This window comes from Dendrobates tinctorius, unplaced genomic scaffold (genome assembly GCF_039654945.1).
Source record: "Dendrobates tinctorius isolate UK_male_01 unplaced genomic scaffold, ASM3965494v1 ptg000034l, whole genome shotgun sequence".
Taxonomy (NCBI): Eukaryota; Metazoa; Chordata; class Amphibia; order Anura; family Dendrobatidae; genus Dendrobates; species Dendrobates tinctorius.
Window position 1 is genome coordinate 6,884,342 of NW_027361702.1, and position 22,496 is coordinate 6,906,837.

The following is a 22,496-nucleotide window of genomic DNA, read 5'->3' on the forward strand; positions in this document are numbered from 1 at the left end:
GGGGAAAACTACTGTTTGGGCACACTGTGGGGCTTGGAATGAAAGCAGCATTTTTTTACTTTTTGAATGCAAAAATGACTGGAATCGATAGTGGACACCATGTCGCATTTGGAGAGCCCCTGATGTGTCTAAACAGTAGAAACCCCCACAAGTGACCGCATTTTGGAAAATACACCCCTCAAGTATTTTACCCAGGGGTATAGTGAGGATTTTTATTCCAAAGATATTGCATAGAATTTGATAACATCAGGTCGCCATGTTGAATATGTCGTCATTAGTGTTGAGCGCAAATGCTCGCTACCCTAGCCCAACCCTAAGCCATTGCCCAACTCTAACTCTTGCTCAACCCTTACCCTAGCTCAACCCTAACCCAAGTCGAACCCTAACTTTACCCTAACCCTAAGCCCAACACTAACTTTAGCCTAACCCTAACCCTAGCCCAACCCCAGCCTAACCCTAACCCTAGCCAAACCCTAGCCCTAGGCAATCCTAACCCTAAGCCCAACGCTAACCCTAACCTTAATGGCAAAAGAATTAAATAAATAAAATGTATAAAATAAAATGACCTTGTAATAGTTCCAAACAGGGTCCTCAGCAGGAGACAAGTGGTCACAGACAGCATAAACGTATATAATAATAATAATAATAATAATCTTTATTTATATAGCGCCAACATATTCCGCAGCGCTTTACAGTTGAACAGTTTCAAACACAACAGCATAAGTAAAACAACGTTAACAATACAATAATTAAAGCGAAATAAGACGACCCTGCTCGTGGGAGCTTACAATCTACAATGAGGTGGGGGAGATACAAAGCACAGGTTTGTATTTACAATGATGTATTTACAATGATGGTCCAGCCATCTTCAGGGGGTGGGGGTTAGATGGAGATAGTGAATGGGCTACACACACACACACACACACAAACATAACATGACTTTGATTACTGAATGTGATAGGCCGCTCTGAACAAATGTGTTTTGAGCGAGCGCTTAAAACTATGCAAATTGTGGATGGTCCTAATATCTTGGGGTAGAGCATTCCAGAGAATTGGCGCAGCACGGGAGAAGTCTTGGAGTCGGGAGTGGGAGGTACGGATTAGGGCAGAGGTTAGTCAAAAGTCATTTGCAGAGCGCAGCGGTATATCTACCTTCCTTACAATGCCCAAGTGTTACCTATATATAACGGCCCCAAAGAAAAACCAATAGCCCTCCCAATGTGTTTTTGCCTCAATATCGAGGCCTCATCAGGTGAGTGTACTTATAAATGTAAGGACTTAACAGGGTCCGAAAGGCAAATGGGATATCCAAACATAAATAGATAGAGGAGGTGCTGCAGGGGCCTTTAGACATCTCAGGAGACAATGCAGAGTGCTACACTGTCAAAAAAATGGGATGAGAGGGAGGCATATACCCAAGGTTATGAATAATTATTCCTTTCATCGAGTATATCCCTGGTGTTCCACGTGACAGGTGCTTCCTGTCCCTCTCCCTGATATCATCACATCTTAAAGGACGCGATGCACTGTACCCATAAGCCCATTGGATATGCCAGAGTGCTTGTTGTCCCGCTTCCAGCGCATCATACCTCTCGACGGATACGCTTCACGCTAAATCTGAGCACATATCAGAGAGCTTCCTCTCCTGTCTCCCTACGTCACTTGGAGACACCACACATAGGTGGGATCAGTGTATTCAAAAGCGGAGATGGTTTTTACCCCGACCGGTGACCAAATTCTACAGCAATACTGACACAGTGTCTCTGTTAGAAGCAGTAATATGACAAACCACGGTCACAACGGAGTGCACAGGACACAGAGTAAAGATGGTAAATTCAATCCTGGTTTATTTCTTGATCCACAACGTGTTTTGACGGTAAAGCACTGTCTTCATCAGGTGGCATACAACATACTGCCACCTGATGAAGTCGGTGCTTTACCATCGAAACAAATGCGTTGTGGATCAAGAAATAAACCAGGATTGAATTTACCACCTTTAATCTGTGTCCTGTGCACTCCGTTGTGACCGTGGTTTGCCATATTACAGCATCTTTTCCTCCATTGGAGGCACCCAGCTGGAGCTGCAGTGGACTCTCTCCGCATCTATTTCCCATGGCCGCAACCCAGCGCTCCCTTGAGACTGTTTATTTTGATCCTGCCATTGTCTGTTAGAAGCAGGGCATTGCTGGCCTGACAATAGAGCAATGCGACCTTGTGCGCTCTTGGGTCACAAAGATGATCAGTGTAATTTAATATACATGCCCAAAAAAATCACCAAAGGAAAATAAATCTTATTTACATCTATGAATTAGACTTAAATTCACCTCCAAAATACATGAACAAATACTGTCTTTCCAAGAACTCTTGATCATTAAAACAGGGGATAGGTCATTACAGACGACAATTTTCCGTAAACCAACTGCGACCAATTAATTTTTAAATTGGGATAGCTATCATCCAGTTTCCCTTAAAAGATAAGAGTATCCCCAAGGGACAATATTTGTGTCTAAGATGCAACTACTCTGATAAGTTGGATTTCATCCAACAATTGGGGGACCTAAGACAAAGATTCCGCTATAGGGGGTACCCTCTGCTCTCCAATCGGCACCCCTGCGACATCATCGTAGGGTCCTGTGATAATTGCCATGGTGACCCAATGTCGCCATGAAGACATCTGGGTCACCAGAGATAGCTTGTTACAACATGCTCAGAGGACGGTGTATGAAGCTTGTGTGTAAGTGCAGTGCTGACATTTTATAAATCATAGCAAAGCTCAAGCATTGATATGCTGTATAAGCTATCCGAATGAAAAAAGTGAAAGTCCAATAGAGAGACTAATTAAAAAAGTCAAAATATGTTTAAAAAAAATATCACAAAATAATAATACATATCCAGCTCTGGCAAACTTTAAGAGACCACCACATCAAATCCCTGTCATGGCCAGCCCAATCTCCAGACCTGAACCCCATTGAAAACCTCTGGAATGTAATCAAGAGGATGATGGATAGTCACAAGCCATCAAACAAAGAACTGCTTACATTTTTGCCCCAGAAGCAGTGTGAAAGACTGGTGGAAAGCATGCCAAGATGCATGAAAGCTGTGATTAAAAATCATGGTAATTACACCAAATATTGATTTCTGAACTCTTCCTGGGAAGCGCTGCCGTTTATGGGCTGGATGTGTTTTTCTTGATTTACTCATCCTGTGTGAGCCTGAACCTGGCTCTTTCACTTGGATCCACCCGAGACAAGCTGCAAGCCCCGTCTTCTGAGAAGTATCCCAAAAGGAAGGATTTTTGAGGATACATAATCCAAAGCTATATTAGTCTTCTATCAGGTGAGTGCATAAAATTGTGCACCCTTTAAAGACCACAATATTGTGTTTACACACTTAGGGCTCCGCAAACTGTCTGCTCTTCTCTCCCAAACAGGGTTTTTTTTGCATGAGTTAAAACATTAGTATTGTTGTTTCTAAATGATTATGAACTTGTTTTCTTTGCATTATTTGAGGTCTGAAAGCACTGGTTATTTTATTTAATTTTGATCATTTCTCATTTTTGGAAAAAAAATACAAAATGTATTGTTTGGAAATTCGGAGACATGTTGTCAGAGGTTTATAGACTAAAAGAACAATTTACATTTTACTCTAAAATATGCCAATAAAGAGAAAAATCAGACAAACTGAACATTTGAAAGTGCTCTCTTAATTTTTGCCAGAGTTGTATAGTACCTTTAAATGAATATATTTTGTGAAAAAAAAAAAAAAAAGAAAAAGTACCGTACTCATATTTGGTATTGCTGACCTATAAAACTGTCCCATTAGTTAATCCCTTCAGTGAACACCATAAAAAAAAAGAGGCAAAAAATGATGCTTTATCATCATACCACCTGTACAAAATCAGCTATAGTGTATTGCTTGGAATTCACTATTACAGTACCCTCGGGATTAAATAAGAGTATAGCCTGGAGAGTATCCCTTACATAACAAATAACTTTTAATTCAAATTGTTAAAATAAATAACTCTAGACAAAAAAAGTGACATAAGAATACAACACCACAGACATAAAGTGCACGTGCATAACCAGTGATCAATTAATAAATGGTTTAGTCTCACTTGTGCAATAGAAGTTTTAAACTTTGTTTAAAGTTTGCAACAAGCCACCTGGGAGACACCCCAAACATGTGGAAGAAGGTGCTCTGGTCAGATGAAACCAAAATCGAACTTTTTGGCAACAATGCCAAACGATATGTTTGGCTTAAAGGCAACACAGCTCATCACCCTGAACACACCATCCCCACTGTCAAACATGGTGGTGGCAGCATCATGGTTTGGGCCTGCTTTTCTTCAGCAGGGACAGGGAAGATGGTTAAAATTGATGGGAAAATGGATGGAGCCAAATACAAGACCAGTCTTGAAGAAAACCTGTTGGAGTCTGCAAAAGACCTGAGACTGGGACGGAGATTTGTCTTCCATCAAGACAATGATCCCAAACAAAGCAAAATCTACAATGGAATGGTTGAAAAGTTCCAGGGGGCCAAATACTTTCGCAAGGCACTGTATGTGTTCGGACCCTGCAGTGGCAGGAGACCCTTTAATCAGGTGTGACTATGTGTGTCACAGCCTCAGGCGGTCCGAATAGGACACAGCTGTGACATCACCTACGGAGACCCAGACAGCCCCTGTGAATGGAGCAGGGGGCGGTGACTGGGAGATGACGTCACACACCGGGGGAATAAGAATTTGATCACGCCTCTATTTAAAGGAGCTAATACTGCGGGGCTCATTGATACCTATCACCTATATAGGTGCTGTGACACACATGGTCACACCTGATTAAAGGGTCTCCTGCCACTGCAGAGTCCCATCATATTGATATACATGTGATATTTTCCCCGCTAGTTGTAATTTATTCTGGCTCCCCTGATGAATCCCTCCCATTGAGGAAGAAATGCGTAGGAAGATTTACCTTGTGCACTGATGGTGGGTAATCCGTAGCAGTATACACTTGGGGACTGTCCTTATGAGGAAAGGAGCAATGCAGGGGCACGACAGGTAATAAAGGAAAAAAACCTCCCCCCCTAGATGCACTATTCATCTTGTTTCTGTCCAAAGTGAACCTGCTACAGAAAACTTTTATTGTACTGGTGAGACCAAACCATTTTTTTAATTGAGCACTGGTTGTGGAATAAGATGCTATAAAAAAGACAAATGTAAATAAAAATGGTACCGCTAAAAACATAATCTAGTGCTGTAAAAAACAAGCCATCATACAGCTCAATGAGCCGAAAAATAAAAAAGTTATAGCTCTCAGAATAAAGCGAGGCAAAAATATTTTTTACTGTTAAAAAGTTTTATTTCGTGAAAAAGGCAAAACATAAAAATATATACTGCTCAAAAAAAAAGAGGAACACAAACAGCCTGTTGCAAATGGAATAGTGTTCCTTTTATTTTTTTGAGCAGTATATATAACTGTGGTACCGCTGTAATCATACTAACCAGAAGAATAAAGCTGCTTATCAATTTTATCACAAGCGGAACGGCATAAAAATGAACAGAAAATTCCAGAATTACTGGTTTTTGTTCATTCTGCCTCCCAAAACTTGAAATAGAAAGTGATCAAAAAATGTCATGTGCCCGAAAATGGTACCAATAAAAACGTCAGATCGCCCTACAAAAAACAAGCCATAAAATGACTCTGTCAGCCGAAATATGGAAAAATGATAGTTCTCAAAATGTGGCGATGTGCAATAAAAAGTGTATTTTAGTGACAGCAGCCAAACATGAAAAAAACTATATAAATCTGGTATCACTGTAATTGCACCGACCCGAAAAATAAAGTCGGCAATCAGTTGTCAGGAAAAAGTAGAGGAAAAAACGTAGGGTTTGCAGGGGTGAATAGAATGCTTGCAGGATGACAGCCGTTTCTCACCAACTGGTGCTTCCACAGGTCCATGTGTATTACCTGTTGGACCTGTGGAAGCACCAGTTGGTGAGAAACGCCTGTCTTCCTGCAAGGCATTCTATTCACCCTTGCAAACCCTATGTTTTAATTTTCCAATAAAGAAGTCATTTTAAAAGACAATGAGGGAATTTTTTTCTCTACTTTTTCCTGCCATAGACTGAAATACTTGATTCAGATGGAACCCCCAGCTGAAGATTCCCTACAATGAGGCAGATGGAGGCAATGTGGATGCTGTCTGGCCTAGGATCCGGCGGTGTCCGTCTTTAATAGGACTGCCTAAAACAGTGGTCGACCAGAGTTTTTGTGTCTTTAAAAGAAGGACACCTCTGAACAGAGGCCAGACCGAGTCCAGAGTACCTCTGCTGCCTCATTATAGCGAATGGATCCCTAGGGGGTCTCATCTGAATCACACCACTTGGAGATTTAAATGCAAAGTAAGTGCTCAGCGTAGAGTGTCGGATAAATGTGATCCTAAATGTTATGTAAAATGTTCCCCAAAAAAACTTCAGATCAATCCACAAAAAGCAAGTCCTCACTCAGATCTGTCATCTGTTACAGGAAATATAGGGGCCTTCCACGTTCCTGGTAGCACGAAGGCTCTGGAAAAGCCTAGTCCCCAAAAAGAAATTCAGCAAATTCTGTGCTCCCAAATGTAAATGCCCCCTCCCTTCTGAGTCTTACAGTGTGCTTAAACCACCTTTAGCATCTACACGTTTGCCATTTCTGAGAAATATACATCAGAGCACACAAATATAACATATGTTACTGACAATGATCAAGAGAGTTCAACATGTCAGTATGAAAAAAAAACTCCTATGAATATGCAACAAATTAGAAAAAGTGGAGTCAAAAAAATTGTCATATAAAAAGAAAAAAGTTTATTTATTATAGTACAGCAGTAAAAGATATAGATAAAAGATACCAATAAAAATAGATACACGTCATTAAATCAAGTATCTGGAAAACTGAAGGACACAGATAAAAAGAGTCCCATGAAACACACTCATAACTAGAAAATCCGTCCAGAGAAACAAAGTTCTTTGAAAAAATAGACCATATAGTAAAATATGTATACACCTTTAAGGGCACCAAGTAAACTGGCTAATCAAAGATAGATCCTCACCCGTCATGGTCGCAGCGTGTCACGGGACTGCCAGCCCCTAGGCGTGTTTCGCGTAGGCTTCTTCGGAGGGCATTCTTCGGTATCAGGAGAAATTGCACAACAAATTTTGGGGTCAATTTTCTCCTGTTACCATTGTAAAAATGGAGCTAAAATTTAAATATTATGGAAAAAATGTGATTTTCTATTTTTATGGCTCGACATTATACATTTTTGTGAAACACCTGGGGGTTCAAGGTGCTCACCAAACATCTAGATAAGTTCCTTGAGGGGTCTAGTTTCCAAAATAGGGTCAATTGTGGGGGTTTCCACTGTTTAGGCACATCAGGAACTTTCCAAACATTACATGGTGTCTGTTCTCGATTCCAGACAATTTTGCTTTAAAAAAAATCAAACGCTTCTCTTTCCGTTCCAAGTTATGTATTAACTATTTTGTGTGACATAACTGTCTGGTTTAAGGGCATAAAAATAAAAATGTTAAAAATTGCAAAATTTTCTTCAAATTTCCATTTTTTTCATTAGTCATAGCTAATAAATTTAGATTTAATTTAAATTGACAATCAACAGGATTTGCTGAAGCACCAGAGTTATTACCACATAAAGTAACACTGGTCAGAGTAAAATTTGGTTATTAATATATATGACACCTTGTGCCATTGTATTAGTAGGTAATCTGTTGGAAAAATGCACATGCTTCTATTAGTACCCATCCTATATTCATGGCTGTAAATTAGATTTATTAGGGTAGCCTTTGTTGACTTTATGGGCATGTATATTACATTGATCATCCTTTGGGTGAGGATTGTGTTGACCCTTTAAGACGGGAAAGGATCCTTGTGAAATCTGTATTTGGTTGTGGTAATGAGTATTGCTGTTACAGTACACATTTATCTTGTTGATATGGAATAGCAATATAACATCTTAATATTGTGACCCAAGAGCGCACAAGGTCGCGGTGCTCTCTTGTCAGGCCAGCAATGCCCTGTTTCTAACCGAGACACTGTGTCAGTATTGCAGTGGGACTTGGTCACCGTTCGGGGTAAAAACAATCCCCTGATGTGAATACAATGAGTCCTCCTAAGCGTGGTGACTCTAAGTGATGTCGGGAGACAAGAGAGGAAGCTCTCCGATAAGTACTCAGATTTAGCGTGAAGCATCTCCGTAGAGAGGCATGATGCACTGGAGGTGGGACAGGAAGCACTCTGGCATATCCAGTGGGCTAATGAGTACCGGGCATCATGTCTTTGGAGACGCGATGACATCAGGGGGCGGGACAGGAAGCACCTGTCACTGACGTGGAACACCAGGGAAATACTGGATGAAAGAAATACTATTCATAACTTCGGGTATGTGCCTCCCTCTCATCCCATTTTTTAATGGTGAAGCACTCTGAACGGTCTGCTGAGAGGTCTAACGGACCCTGGAGCACCTCCTCTATCTATTCCTGTTTGGATACCCCATTTGCCTTTCAAACCCTGTTGAGTCCTTACATTTATAAGTACACTCCCCTGATGTGGCCACGATATTGAGGCAAAAACACATTGGGAGGGCTTTTTGTTTTTCTTTGGGGGCGTTATATATAGGTAACACTTAGGCACTGAATTGTAAGGGAGGGAAATATACAGAGAAAGATAGTTAAATCAGAAGCACTACTGTTATGAATGAGTCACCGTAGGAGGCAAAAACAGAAATGCTAGCTAAGTCCAGAAAACCAGAGAAGTTGGCAGCTATCGGATTGCAGACCCCTGAACCTATCAACAACAACTAGCAGTAGCCGTGGGGGGTTCCTACGGTGCCCTAGACCCCTCGATCACAGCCGGAGAACTACATAGCCTAAAGACAAAAAGGGAAATCTAAACTGCCCCAGAGCAGACCCCAAAGCAATAGGCAGCCCCCAACATATAATGACGGTGAAGCAAGAAGAAAAAACACTAACACAGATAGAAAGATAGACTGAACAAATGATGGGGCCCAAGCTAACTAGATAGGACAGGATAGAAAAGCTGCTGTCTGCAATCCGCCAAAAACCCTATCAAAACAAGAGCCAACGGACTGACAGAGAAAAAAGGCCCTGAAGACGCTAGGCTTCAAAAAGACTATGTCAGTACTCAGGTATCTTCAGAACACAGAGCAAAAAGAAACAAAGGAATTCAGCTCACCCCAGAAGGGAATGGCAGAATCCAGAAAAGCAAGGCAAAATAAAACCAAAACACAAATGCAAAAAGCAAGGCAGAAAACTTAGCTTTTGAAGAGCAGGAATCAGACTGGTCTCCTAGCATCCCTCAGAGAAATCACCAGCGAGGCAGAAGGGCGTCGGCTGCCTTATATCCAGTCAGCAATTTCCGTCACCCAGTCATCCTCTACCAGCTCAGGTGTTTGGTAATCAGCCTCACTACCTTCCTTCACCAGAAGAGGGAGTTCATCAGACCTCAATGGTGAAGGGGAAAATGAACTCATAACACACTACATTTATCCTGTCTGTGACCACCTGTCTCCTGCTGAGGACCATGTTTGGAACTATTACAAGCTAATTGGGTGAGACCTGATTTTATTATTAGCACGGGTACTAATGAGCACTCATTATTGCTACGATATATTTGTTATTAAGATTTTGGAGCTACTTTTAACTATATCTATTAAAAGTTAGGTTTTATTCTCTTTTGCTGAATATACAGTTTATACAGTTTATACAGTGGGCAGTTTATATGGATACACCTAAATAAAATGGGAATGGTTGGTGATATCAACTTCCTGTTTGTGGCATATTAGTATATGGGAGGGGGAAACTTTTCAGATGGGTGGTGAACATGGCGGCCATTTTGAAGATGGCCATTTTGGATCCAACTTTATTTTTTCCAGTGGGAAGAGGGTCATGTGACACATCAAACTTATTTAGAATTTCACAAGAAAAAAAATGGTGTGCTTGGTTTTAATGTAACTTTATTCTTTCATGAGTTATTTACAAGTTTATGACTACTTATAAAATGTATTCAAAGTGATCCCCATTGTGTTGGATTGTCAATGTAACCCTCTTCTCCCATCTTTGACACACTGATAGCATAATTAAGTTGGATCCAAAATGGCCACCATAGTCACCACCCATCTTGAAACGTTTCCCCCCTCCCATATACTAATGTGCCACAAACAGGAAGTTGATATCACCAACCATTCCCATTTTATTTAGGTGTATCCATATAAGTGGACCACCCAGTGTGTATGTATATATATATATATATATATATATATATACACCAAGTATACAATAAATGCTATATCGAATGCAGTAAAATAACGTGGATCCCCTTGGATGACTTACCATATCTGTGTCCGAAACAGGGCCGAAACTTGTGACATATATTTCTGTCTTAACTTCTGTCACTGAATCTAAAACAACAAAGCAAAACTAGTTTATTAGTTTTCACAATAACAGCAGAAAAACATAAAAAAGTCAAATATTTATTACCTTTTTTAAACCTGTTATCACCCATCAGCACCTGAACATGGGCCATTATTTCAGTGCCATAATATAAATTATACACATAAATGAGTTTAATTCAGCGGCCCATCCTGCAGGGTATGGAGGGATGGTTAATTTCCAATGACAAAGCTTACCCACCTGAGCTGTTATCAAAAGATAACAAAATATATATTTTTTTTAGCGAGGATAGAGATACAAAACCAATAGACCAAGTGTGTCAAAATAACTGAACATGGCCATTTGGTTCCACAGAGCTGCTCCTCCACCATGAGAAAGATGTAACAATGTGCCATTAGCACGCTTTAGATTTACTGTCATCAGACAAAGACACACAAAGCTGACTCCTTGACTAAACAGGTGTAAGGAGGTGACAGCGGTAGTCATATGCATCCGCTTCTTTTGAACAGTATTCACATAAAATGTGTGTGGTTCCATCGTGTTTATGACTGTTAATGGATTCATGTAATGTTGCTGTAATGTGTATGTACAGTACTTGACATGTGTTGTGTATAGGATCAGGGACAGAACAGGATAGAAGGTAGTAGAAGCATAGGAGAATTTTGGGTCACCATACAGACAGGGGATGAGAGTGTTAGAAGCATAGTTAGCATAAGGCGTTTTCCAGGCTGGGAGGAGTCACAGATGGGTGTAGTACAGGACAGTGGGATATTGTGATGTGATTTCCTGGTTAGTGAGCAGATAAAGTCCGTGGAGCCTCACAGACAGCTGTTTCGGGGTGTTGCCCCTCATCAGTGTGGAGTAGGATTCTGGCTAGGTGGGAGCAATGCCGAGTAGACCAACATCACGAAACAATCACTGACCTCAGGGAGACCAGTCAAAGAAAACACTGCGGCAGCCGGGAAAGGCGCTCAATCAGTGAAATCCTAGGTGCATTGCTCCCTGGGAAATACGAATATGCAAATAAAGTCCGTGGAGCCTCATTTAAGAGTCTCAAACACGGGACTAGCCAGATCTTCCTCCAGGGAAGGACCCAGCCAAGGAGTGGCTCCTTTCGGAAACCACCATATTAAGTGGCCCTTTAAGTCAATATCCAGCTCTTTACGAGTTTACAGATATGACAAGGGAAATACCAAGGCCAGGTATCCATCCACAGACAGCTGTTTCGGGGTGTTGCCCCTCATCAGTGTGGAGTAGGATTCTGGCTAGGTGGGAGCAACGCCTAGTAGACCAACTTCATTGCTCCCACCTAGCCAGAATCCTACTCCACACTGATGAGGTGCAACACCCCGAAACAGCTGTCTGTGGATGGATACCTGGCCTTGGTATTTCCCTTGTCATATCTGTAAACTCGTAAAGAGCTGGATATTGACTTAAAGGGCCACTTAATATGGTGGTAATGGTGGTTTCCGAAAGGAGCCACTCCTTGGCTGGGTCCTTCCCTGGAATAGATGGGAGACAACCAATATATTCTCTCTTCTCATTATTCTGTGAAAGGGCTTTCACCCTTTGGTTTCAGAAATTGGTTGCCAACTGCTTTGCTTTCCCAGAAAACAATATAGCATGGAAACAACTAAAATAAATATTTTTTTTAGTCTAATTTGTTGCAAGAGGTTTGTACATTTAAATTTTTTTTTTTTGTGAGATGATTTTCAACTAATAATTAATTCTTCTAGATTTGTGGTTTGTAGTTATGAGTGAGATTGCCATAACTGACAAAATGGTACATGTACAAAGTTACAAAAGTACAGATTTTACGATACGATACGATACACTTTATTGATCCCAAGGGAAATTATGGTATCGCAGCAGCGTTACAACAGCATTACAAACAAAACATTACAAACAGCATTACATAGATTAATTACTAGACACAGATCTTGCTCATGACTAACCACAATACGTAACAAGCAAAGGTACACAAATCTATGATCATTTCCATTAGTGTGCCAGCCCTAGGTTGTAGCCATCTTTCACCCTTAGTGAATTGTTATACATCCCCATAGCAGTAGGCACAAATGATTTCCTGAATTTCTCTTTCTAGCACTTTAGTAGGATTAGACAGCTGCTGAATGTCCTTCTCTGATTCAAGAACAGCTCGTATAGTGGGTGTGTATTATTGTTCATTATAGCCCTGCACTTCTTCTGAATCCTATCCTCCACGACTTCCTCAAGAGTCAAGATGGAGGCCAACAGCCGCGCTTGCCATCTTGATAAGTTTGTTGAGCTTATTAGCGTCGGCTACTCGCACACTACTGCCCCAGCATATGATAGCAAAAAAGATGGCACTTGCTACAACAGACTGGTAGAACATTTCCAGCATTTTACTGCACACATTGAACCACCTGAGCTTCCGCAGAAAGTACAGTCTGCTCATTCCCTTCTTGTGAACCTTCTCTGTATGACACCTCCAATCAAGTTTGCTGTCAAGGTGAACCCCCAAATATTTCTAGCTCTCAACCATCTCCACCTCCTGGCCAGCAATAGTGATCGGTAAGTAATCAACCTTTCTCCTTCTATAACTCACCACCATCTCCTTGGTTTTCTTTACATTTAGTTCTAGGCAGTTGGTCTGGTGCCAATCTACAAAGTCAGAAACCACCCTTCTATATTCCTCCTCACCCCGGTCCCCCACAATTCCCCCTACAATCACTGAGTCATCTGAGAATTTTTGGAGGTGACAGAAATCGGATTTATACTGAAAGTCAGCTGTATAAAATTTACTGTCTATTCAGTGGAGATCTTATACAGTAATAATTTTAGGAATAACCCTTTAAGCCTAGGTTTACACTTATACAGTGCTCTCCCCTGAGTGCTACATAGGGGTTTCTGTTGGAATCCCAGAAAAGGAAGGATTCCGACGGGAAACCCAAAAGAACCATTCAATTCAGTGAAGTAGTAGATCTACATACATAATCAACCAAATGCTTACCCCCTAGTCCTGGCCTTAGTCTGTTGTCATATCCATCAAGAAGTCGGTCCAGGATCCTTGTAAATAAAGTGATATTGTCCTTACTGTCATCAACAACTTCAGGAGCGTGTTTAGGTGACAACCTGTGCAAGAAACCACAGAGTGACAGTCAGAGATTCATCATAGGAAGTGAGTAATTATATGGTATCTTCACTGGAATTGTCCTTTTACTAAGTCTTATTAGAAGTTGACCTAAAATTCTGCTAAAGGCGTTGACCAGGCTTGGGACTTAAGTCAGCAGTCACGCTATTGAGTGGCTGGAAAAGTGATTTTCACACTTCTGGCCACATTCAGACTAGACGTGTTAGGCCTCTCTCAATTCACTTGCATTCAGTGAGGTTGCGCACGTCTAGCTGGCATGTGACCATATGTATGCAAATCACATACTTACGGTCACGTGCCCTCCAGCATTGGCGCTCTGGGCGCTGTGAGGTTTCACATAGAGTGACTGCAGGTTTGTACCCCAAGATAGTGGTCCGGAATATAACCCACAACTTTTGTTTCCATTTTCAGTTCCAGTTAGGAACTTGCAGCTCTCTGGCGCCCCCTAATCCTCTGGGCAGTCAGGGAACTGCACATAGGGTAAGTGGTCGCCAGAAAGGCTGTCTTGTCACGTACTGTCTATCGGGCACTCTGCAGTGAGGACGGTATGTATATCACCAGTCCCAGGCCAGGAATACACACATAAACCTCCGATCCGTCACTGCCAGGGTTCCCCAATAACACCAGGATGCTACGCTGCCATCAGTTCCTCATTTGAAACCAAAGCCTATATCGGGTCAGGAACTAACCCAAAGTAGTGGGATTTTGCACGGAGTACGTGTCGGTCTGATCATAGAGCAAAAAGAATGAAACTAGTAAATTTATAAGTTTACTCCAAAAAACTTCGGCAGAGTTTACAAAAGTACAAAGATATTACAAAACGGAGACAAAATACAATATGTACAAACAGTTAAAAATAAAAGGGATTAAAATATGAAACTTACTCTCTCAGTACAGGTATGATGTGTCACTAAAGGGGAGAAGAGAATCCCACAGAAAAGATTCAGTCCACAGCCTATTGTCGGGCTGTCTCTCCGAGGGTCTGAACGCATCTCAAAATGGTTGTTCTTCTTTTATGGTTTGCCCATTAACTTAAGAACTCCCACCTTTGTTGACCTCACATGTGGGCTGTTCCGAGGGGGGAACAACTATTTTGAAAAGTTATTCAAATCTTCTCCTTGCCATATCTTTGGCTGGGAAGCTCACAGGGTCACGATAGGGGCATCACATTTTTCCCTGCGAATTTACCTTTCTTTTGAGACCAAACACGGCAAGTCTGCGTGTTACTGGGGGGCAGAAACCAATTTCCCAGGAATCTGATGATCCTAGAGGCCGCAAAACGTTGCCATGCATAGCCCCAATTATCCTGATCCTGGAAATCTACTTCTCCTGTTTCTAGGTTTAATGGGAGTTATTAAATTTGAGTTTCAGCATTTTAGGATTAAGACAAAGGAACGTTTTGGAGGGAAAAAGAAAAAAAAACCCACTTAAGTCTGCCAGATGCAATAAAAGTGACCATTTGCTGAAGGGACGGGGAGTGGATAGAATTTCACAGAGGCCGACCGAGGGGCTGCAGCAGCGAGGGTGGATCACTTGTGAAGCTTGGTCTTTCACAAACCAATGGGGGTAGGGCAGCAGGCAGCTCTGGATGCATACCTAGGATATTAGGAAATATCTCATATTTTCCTGACAATAGTATTAACTTAAACTGGAAAGTCTTAAAGGGAAAGTGTCACCTATAAAAAAAAGTTAATTATTTGCATACATAGTGGTAATCTACAGCGTTTAAATCATGTTAGGATGATTTACTAGTGGATGTACAGCTACAGGGAAAAAATTAAGTTATGGTGAATTCTGCCTGCGGCCAGTCACTTCCAATCATCGGACGATGGAGGGGGCTGTGACAGTCACCACTCACTACACAGTGAGTGCGCTGTAACCACTTTCTTGTAAACAAAATGTGCTAAATCACATACAGTTTCCTATGTTAAAGGGAAACTGTCACAGGGTTTTTCCAATATAAAGTATGGCCACCACCTCTAAGCCTTCTATTACAGCATTCTAGTATGCTGTATGTATGTCTCTAATTCTCCAAGGCACAAAAAGACCTTTTGTTATACTCACAGCTGGCGTGGTCTGGTCCGATTGGCGTCTCTGGCCTTGATCCGGCACCTCCTCTTTTCTTAAATTCGCCATCTTCCTTCCCTGCTTTGTGCGGATGACACATCCTTCATCATTCACACATGGTGCCCCAATTGCACTCATTCACAGGTACAGCGTGTAAAGTACTGTAGAGCACATGTGCCAGGAAAGGCCAAAGAGCGCTGAAGACCCAGAATAAAGTCTGCGCATGCACACAACACTACTTCTATCTGCCCTCGGCAAGGCAGAGAGAAGTGCGCCTGTGCCAGAGAGTGATATAATACACTGTGTGGATAGCATAGGATGCGTCATCCATATGAAGCAGGACAGGAGGCTGGTGATCATAAGAAGAGAGGAGGTGCCGTATCAAGACCAGAAACAACCATCTGGAGGGACAGCCCTGTTTTGAGTATAGTAAAAGCTCTTTTTTGGTATCTGCGGAGGGTATTGGGGACATACATACAGCACACTATAATGCTATAATGGAGGGCTTACAGGTGTTGGCAGTCCTTTATATTGGGAAAACCTGGTAACAGGTTCCCTTTAAAATTTTCAATAGCTATAAAAATCAGATGCAGTAAGGGATCAGATTTTTTTTTGCACACATAGAAAGTGTCCGAACAGCACAGCTCCGTAGGTGCTGAAGCTCAGCTCGTTTTGAAGTGAATGTGAGTTGAGCTGCAGTGACTGAGAACGGACCCCTAATGATGTGATATTGATGACCACACAGTGAGCACCATGGCAAACCAAACAGGAATGTAGTAGTAACTGGTAATAACCAACAGACTGCTGGGAGTATAAATAGGGAGTGGTGCTGATCTATATGTCGTAGAGTTAAATAATGCTCAAAACTGCAGCCAAACCCTATAATAGGTTGGTGAGCAGAAACACACACAACCTGGCTGGGTCACAGCCCCAGTAACACAATACACTACAGTACGTTGGTGGCATCCTCCACATCAACCCACAGAGACAGTACGGCGATGCCTGGCAACAGAGGCAGATGTCGCAGGAGTAGGATAAGTCTGACAAGTATATTTCAAAAGTATATAAAAAAAAATAATTGTCAGATGATTTATTATTTCCAAAGACCAAAGTACATTCATTACATGCAGAGGAAAGTAATTTAGACATCAATATAGGAAAGGAAGAAAGGAAAGGATTATGCACAATTATAGAAGTCAAAACACAAAGAGTCATTACTGTAATATTAGAATTAAAAAAAGTTACATGCTTATCCAGAAAAAAGGCATTGAGGCTAATAATTAATGAATGATGTGTAATTGATCAACAAAGATTGCAGTTAGTGGCTCTATGTCTTTTGAAAACAATGTAGAGAACGTATTTCATATATTCACAAACACAGTTCTAAGACAAGATCTTGATAAGTAAGCGTTTTTATTGCTCTCTATTATTCTTTTTTGTCTTTTGTGTCATTTTTCCTAAGCTAATTTCTAACCAGCCAGAAAGGCAGACAATTTTTTAGTACGTGTTTGCCTTGGAAATAAACACACCATAAAATAATCTATCCAGACAGAGCTCCAATCAATGACAGGTGCTTGATTTTTAGCCTTGGTAGGTTCAGACGAGTGGACTAATAGACCTCTTAAAGACATAAACTGATATATTTTCCTAATGGAGTGTGTCCAGTTGCGGAGCCAATAGCCCGTTAGCTTGGTAAAAAAAAAACTGAAGGTCTCCAAATTAATAAATTGTTCTTCCAAATAAGTCACAGTGAGTTATCAAGCTTGATGGTTACAGACTTTCACATAAGACAACCAACTTAATGGTTTAAACAATCTTACAAAAGCCAGCACTTTGCCAATGATATTTTGTCATTCCCTGAACTTCTTAAAAGCATATGGTCAGGGGTTTTACTTTATTAAGTGGGTCAGAATAAAATTAATTAATTAATTAAAAACAATTCCGTGTCTGAAATGTGCACTTGGTTAGTGGTAAAGATTGGGATCTGATTTTATTTAGAGCTGTGGTCAAAGAGCAAATTGTATATGGGAATTTTGTCTGCAGTTATTCATGAGTTTAGATAGGAGTCTGACTTTATTAAAAGGATTTCGTCTGGAGTTGTACTATATTTAGGTATCAGGTCTGAGAATTGAATTTATTTAGATGTCTAAATGTAAAAATTGAATTAGGGCTCTGGAATCAGCAAATACTGTATGTAATCTGTAGGAAAGTATTGCCAGCACCTCAATTGTACAAAAAAAATCTTATTTTATTTAAACCTGATTAAAAACATGGTACAGTGGTCCTGGAGGTCTTATGTGTTTCGAGTGGTTACTTCTCTTAATCATGGCACAGGAAAACTGATGCGGTACTCAGAATTTAAATTTAAAGCAAAAATAATGATTTTCCCCATATAGGGGTGCGTCAGGTTGTGGATCTCTAATTATGTGAATCATCTGTATTATTAATTTTTTATTTTCCTTTCTATGTGCTTTAATTCGATACCTTAGAAACAGAAGTAACAGAACATGTTAATAAACCCTATAGAGAAGGTAATTGCTACAATACATACAACTTAAAAAAGCACATTGAATGTTTCCTTTAAATACAAGATGACCACTTGGTCTGAAATGGAAAAATGTCCGCTCTATATATGCAAATATTGAGTAAAGAGAGTTTCCCAGACCTGATATTTTTAGAATTCATACTAGTAGGGACAGGTGCACACCACCATTTTCTCTCCATCTGAGAAAAGTGATCCGATTATGCTAATCACACTCACATCAGAGTTTGGTCAGACTATGATCCGATTTTCTTGGAAGTGGAGAGAAAAAAAAAGTTTTTTCACTTTCCTCTGTAATGTCAGACCATGAAAATCGGACAGCACTCAAATGTGATCAAAGTGCAGTCCAATATTTTTCACAGAACCTGAGACATAGTGTGATGGTCCACCTCACAACTCCTTATATAGTATCATGGTCCATCTCACAGGTCCCTAAATAGTATGATGGTCCACCTTACAACCCCTTAAATAGTATAATGGTCCATCACACAACCCCTTATATAGTATGATGCTCCACCTCACAGCCCCTTCTATAGTATGATGGTCCACCTCACAGTCCCTTATATAGTGTGATGGTCTACCTCACATCCGCTTATATAGTATGATGGCCCACCTCACAACTCCTTATATAATGTGATGGTCCATCTCACAGCCCCTTATGTAGTATGATGGTTCACCTCACATCCCCTTATGTATGATAATTCACCTCACAGCCCTCTACATAGTATAATGGTCCACCTCATAGCCCCTTATATAGTGTGATGGTCCACCTCACAACCCCTTAAATAGTGTGGTGGTCCTTCATACAACCCCTTATATAATATGATGGTCCAACTCACATCCGCTTATATAGTATGATGGTCCATCACACAACCCCTTATATAGTATGATGGTCCACCTAACATCCGCTTATATAATATGATGGTCCACCTCACAGCCTCTTATATAGTTTGATGCTCCACCTCACAGCCCCCTATATAGTATGATGGTCCACCTCACAGCACCCTCTTTAGTATAGTGGTCCACCTCACAGTCCCCTATTCAGTATGATGTTCCGGCTCACAGTCCCTTATTTAGTATCATGGTCCACCTCACAAACCCCTATATAGTGTGATGGTCCACCTCACATCTGGCAATTACTAAAATTGAAATAATTATAGGGATTGGGTAATATAATGTAGTCCACCATATCAAAATAATGTAGCAATGGTTGGGAAATAAAACGTAACCTTTACTATTATTGAATAAAACAACCAAATATATCTCAATCCATAAAAAATGTCCAGTCAGATGTAAAAAGGACGAAGACAGCCAAAAGAACAAACCACCCACAGATAAAACTTGTGGGAATGCTACGTTCCTCCACTGACCATCAAACAGAAAGTGACACTTGTTTCCTGAATTTCCTTGGTGGCGAGCACAAGTCTCCTTACTAAAGTCAAATAGTGACTGTGGGGGACTAGTACAATATGAGTGATAAAACTCTCCTGTCCAAGTGTGAATTTCCTTATCGCCAGTTATTACAAATTAGATATTGGGACAATCTTACCCAATATGAAGATCAGGAGACAGGTACCCGAACCCGTACTGGCCATCCAATGGTCCTATTTACAACCCAGGGTATCCAGTCATGAAGCATCAACACTCAATGTGTGATGTCCTACACTGCCACGCAGATGGTCTGTGAATAGGACCAGGTAATGTGGTACAGGTATGGTGGGATGCCTACACAAAAATAACTGGATAAGACTCCCCTGAAGAAGACTCCTTTACCATTACGTATGGGTATGGAGCTATGTGTGTTTAGTCTATGGGCCGGATTCATTATTGTATTTGTGCCTGTTTTTTCTTAAGTTTTTAGGGGTTTTATGCCTTTTTTTAATAAATTCATTGTTCCATTTGCACCTTTTATAAAGTCTATATTATATGTGTTTTATTTTTATATTTGCCATTGTGGGTGAGAGTTTAGGGTTTCCAGATGTTTTTGCCTGATTTATCACCAAACTTGTCTCAAATGTCTTTGCGTCTCCCCTGCCGGTTCTGAATAATTTTTGTGCCATTTTGCAAAACGTGTTTTTTTTTGGCTCTAAACAATGCATAAATGGATAAAGAAAGAAGAGACAATTTTTTACTTTGTGCAAAATTCATTAACGATTTGTACAATTTTGATGAATTCGGAGCAAAATACATCAACGAATAACACAAGGAATAAAATGAAAAATTATGCAGATTGCCTTATGTAAATCAAGACAGGTTGTTTGGGCATTCTGCACTGGTTCAACTGAGAATTCTCATTCTTCAGAGGCTGTTACCTGACAGATAATTTTTTTGCACCCCTATGAGCAAAACAGTAAGAAATGAATGTTTATAAAGGTGATTAATTAATCTAATTATCAGTAAATTGCTTATATATAGGTGAGTAATCTGAATATATGGCTTACATGCACATGTAGTATAGACCAGTAGGGGTCACACTTTATTACCTTGGATATGATGGTGAACCTAGAATAATGCTTCTCTACTGAATTCTACTTGGTAGCTCCTTTAACCACTAGAGGTGCCATCACACAGATCCATGCTCCATATGATCACAATATGTTTTCTGAGCCTCTGTGCAGCACAGCAGACTAAGCTTAGCGGTGATGTGGATGTGTGACCTTGGTTACCTGGAGCTTAAAAGATGCCTACGATTACCTGGTGGGCTAATGCCGTTTTGCCCCAAGAGCTTGCATCCAGGTAATAGCTACCACAATTATTGAATCATGAATATAATATCAAATAGGGAATTATTTAAAGCAATGTTATAATGGATAATCGATCTGATTGGATAATGGGTGATTTATGGGCTTACAAGGAAATGCTAATCATATGTATCATTATAGTTGACAAAGACCATTAAGGATGAAACTTTGCATTTCTGGTGACTATGACACCTCAGATGAAGCTGAGAGTTGCAGTCTTCTTCTCTTTTACTTGGATTTTTGGTGAGTCTCTACACCAGATACTTTGCTGCCCTCACCCATACTGTAAGCATGTAATTGGAGAGTGTGCTGCTTCTTTCTCTATTGTGAGACAGTGACCGGCGTTATTGTGAATGACCGGTATGGGTCACAAAGGCAGAGGTCCTCTGCGCTGTAAGCCTGGAATGTTGCTCTCGGACCTGTAGTTCAATGAGCCTTGTTTAGAATTATAAGGGACTGGGCTTGCAGGGTTAGCCGGAGAGTTGGGCAGGTCTGGCTAACCACACACCTCCCATCAATGAGTGTGTCTCATAGGATATAATGAGACTGTTGTTTGGTCACATCGTCTATGTGTTGGAAGATCCTAGAGAGGACAGGTTTCCAGAAAAACACATGGAAGAGGACATGTACCTGCAGAGTCCGTGACGGTTATCGGAGTTGAGGAAAGGCACCGTCCTTCTGAGGGTCTGGACTGACAGGCTGGAGCAAGTCATAGTACGGGTCAGTGATCCCAGTAAAGCAGCTTCCCTGGAAGCCAGGACTGACAAGAAGTCAGTTTGTGGAGCAGAGCTCCTGGGAGGTAACCTTGGACAAGGGGGTTGTAGTAAAGGCAGACAGGTGTATCTGCTATTGGAACAGACTGGTGATCTTAACAGGTTCCGTTGATGTAAAGAAATGAACTATACTTTATGCGGTTTATGCAGTGTAAATAAACTGAATAGACTGTTTAAGTGGAAAATCGTTCCTGTGTGCCTTAATCCCGCAAGTGAGTGTTCCCCAACACATTCAGTGAGCGCTATCTCACACTATATATTACCCTATACGTGTTCATACACTACTAGACAGGCATATGGCAGGGTTCAAAAGAGAAAGGAACACCATTTGGATTTTGGTGTGCAGTTTCCTGGAATAATTTGTGAGAGCAAGTTGAAGAGCCCTTAAGGTGCCAAAACAGCAGGAATTTCCAAAAACTGGCCCCATGTTGCAAATTACACTCATAGAATTCATCAATGGGTGCAGTAACTATTGGATTTTTATATTGGTGTTTTTTATAAATTAGCGCACATTGGACGTTGCAGAGTGAAAATTGCAAATATGTCATTATAGTGCCCAATTTGTGGTTTTGGAGACATGTTCCCCATAAACTGTTTATCAGGTTATTAAGGACTTAATAATTCATGACCTATCTGTAAGTCGTTATTCCCGATATAGTGGAGTGACGACTGTAAAACACAGGCGGCTCCTGCCCATCTACTGTGCACCACATAACTGGGATGTACAAATGTAAGGGGAAGCCAGGACTATAGTTGTGGCCAGAGACACTGAAGCATCTGT

General features: G+C 40.8%; 1 protein-coding gene across 2 annotated transcripts in view; it reads right to left on the bottom strand.

Annotated features, from left to right (window-relative positions):
* GABRA3 (gamma-aminobutyric acid type A receptor subunit alpha3) overlaps nt 1-22,496 on the bottom strand; it is a 194,626-nt gene that overhangs the window by 77,783 nt on the left and 94,347 nt on the right. For both annotated transcript variants that reach the window (XM_073573058.1, XM_073573059.1), the window contains exons 3-4: nt 13,452-13,573; nt 10,400-10,467 (exon numbers count right to left, since the gene is read on the bottom strand). In XM_073573058.1, coding sequence (XP_073429159.1) covers nt 10,400-10,467; nt 13,452-13,573 — 190 coding nt within the window. The remainder of the gene's footprint in view (nt 1-10,399; nt 10,468-13,451; nt 13,574-22,496) is intronic.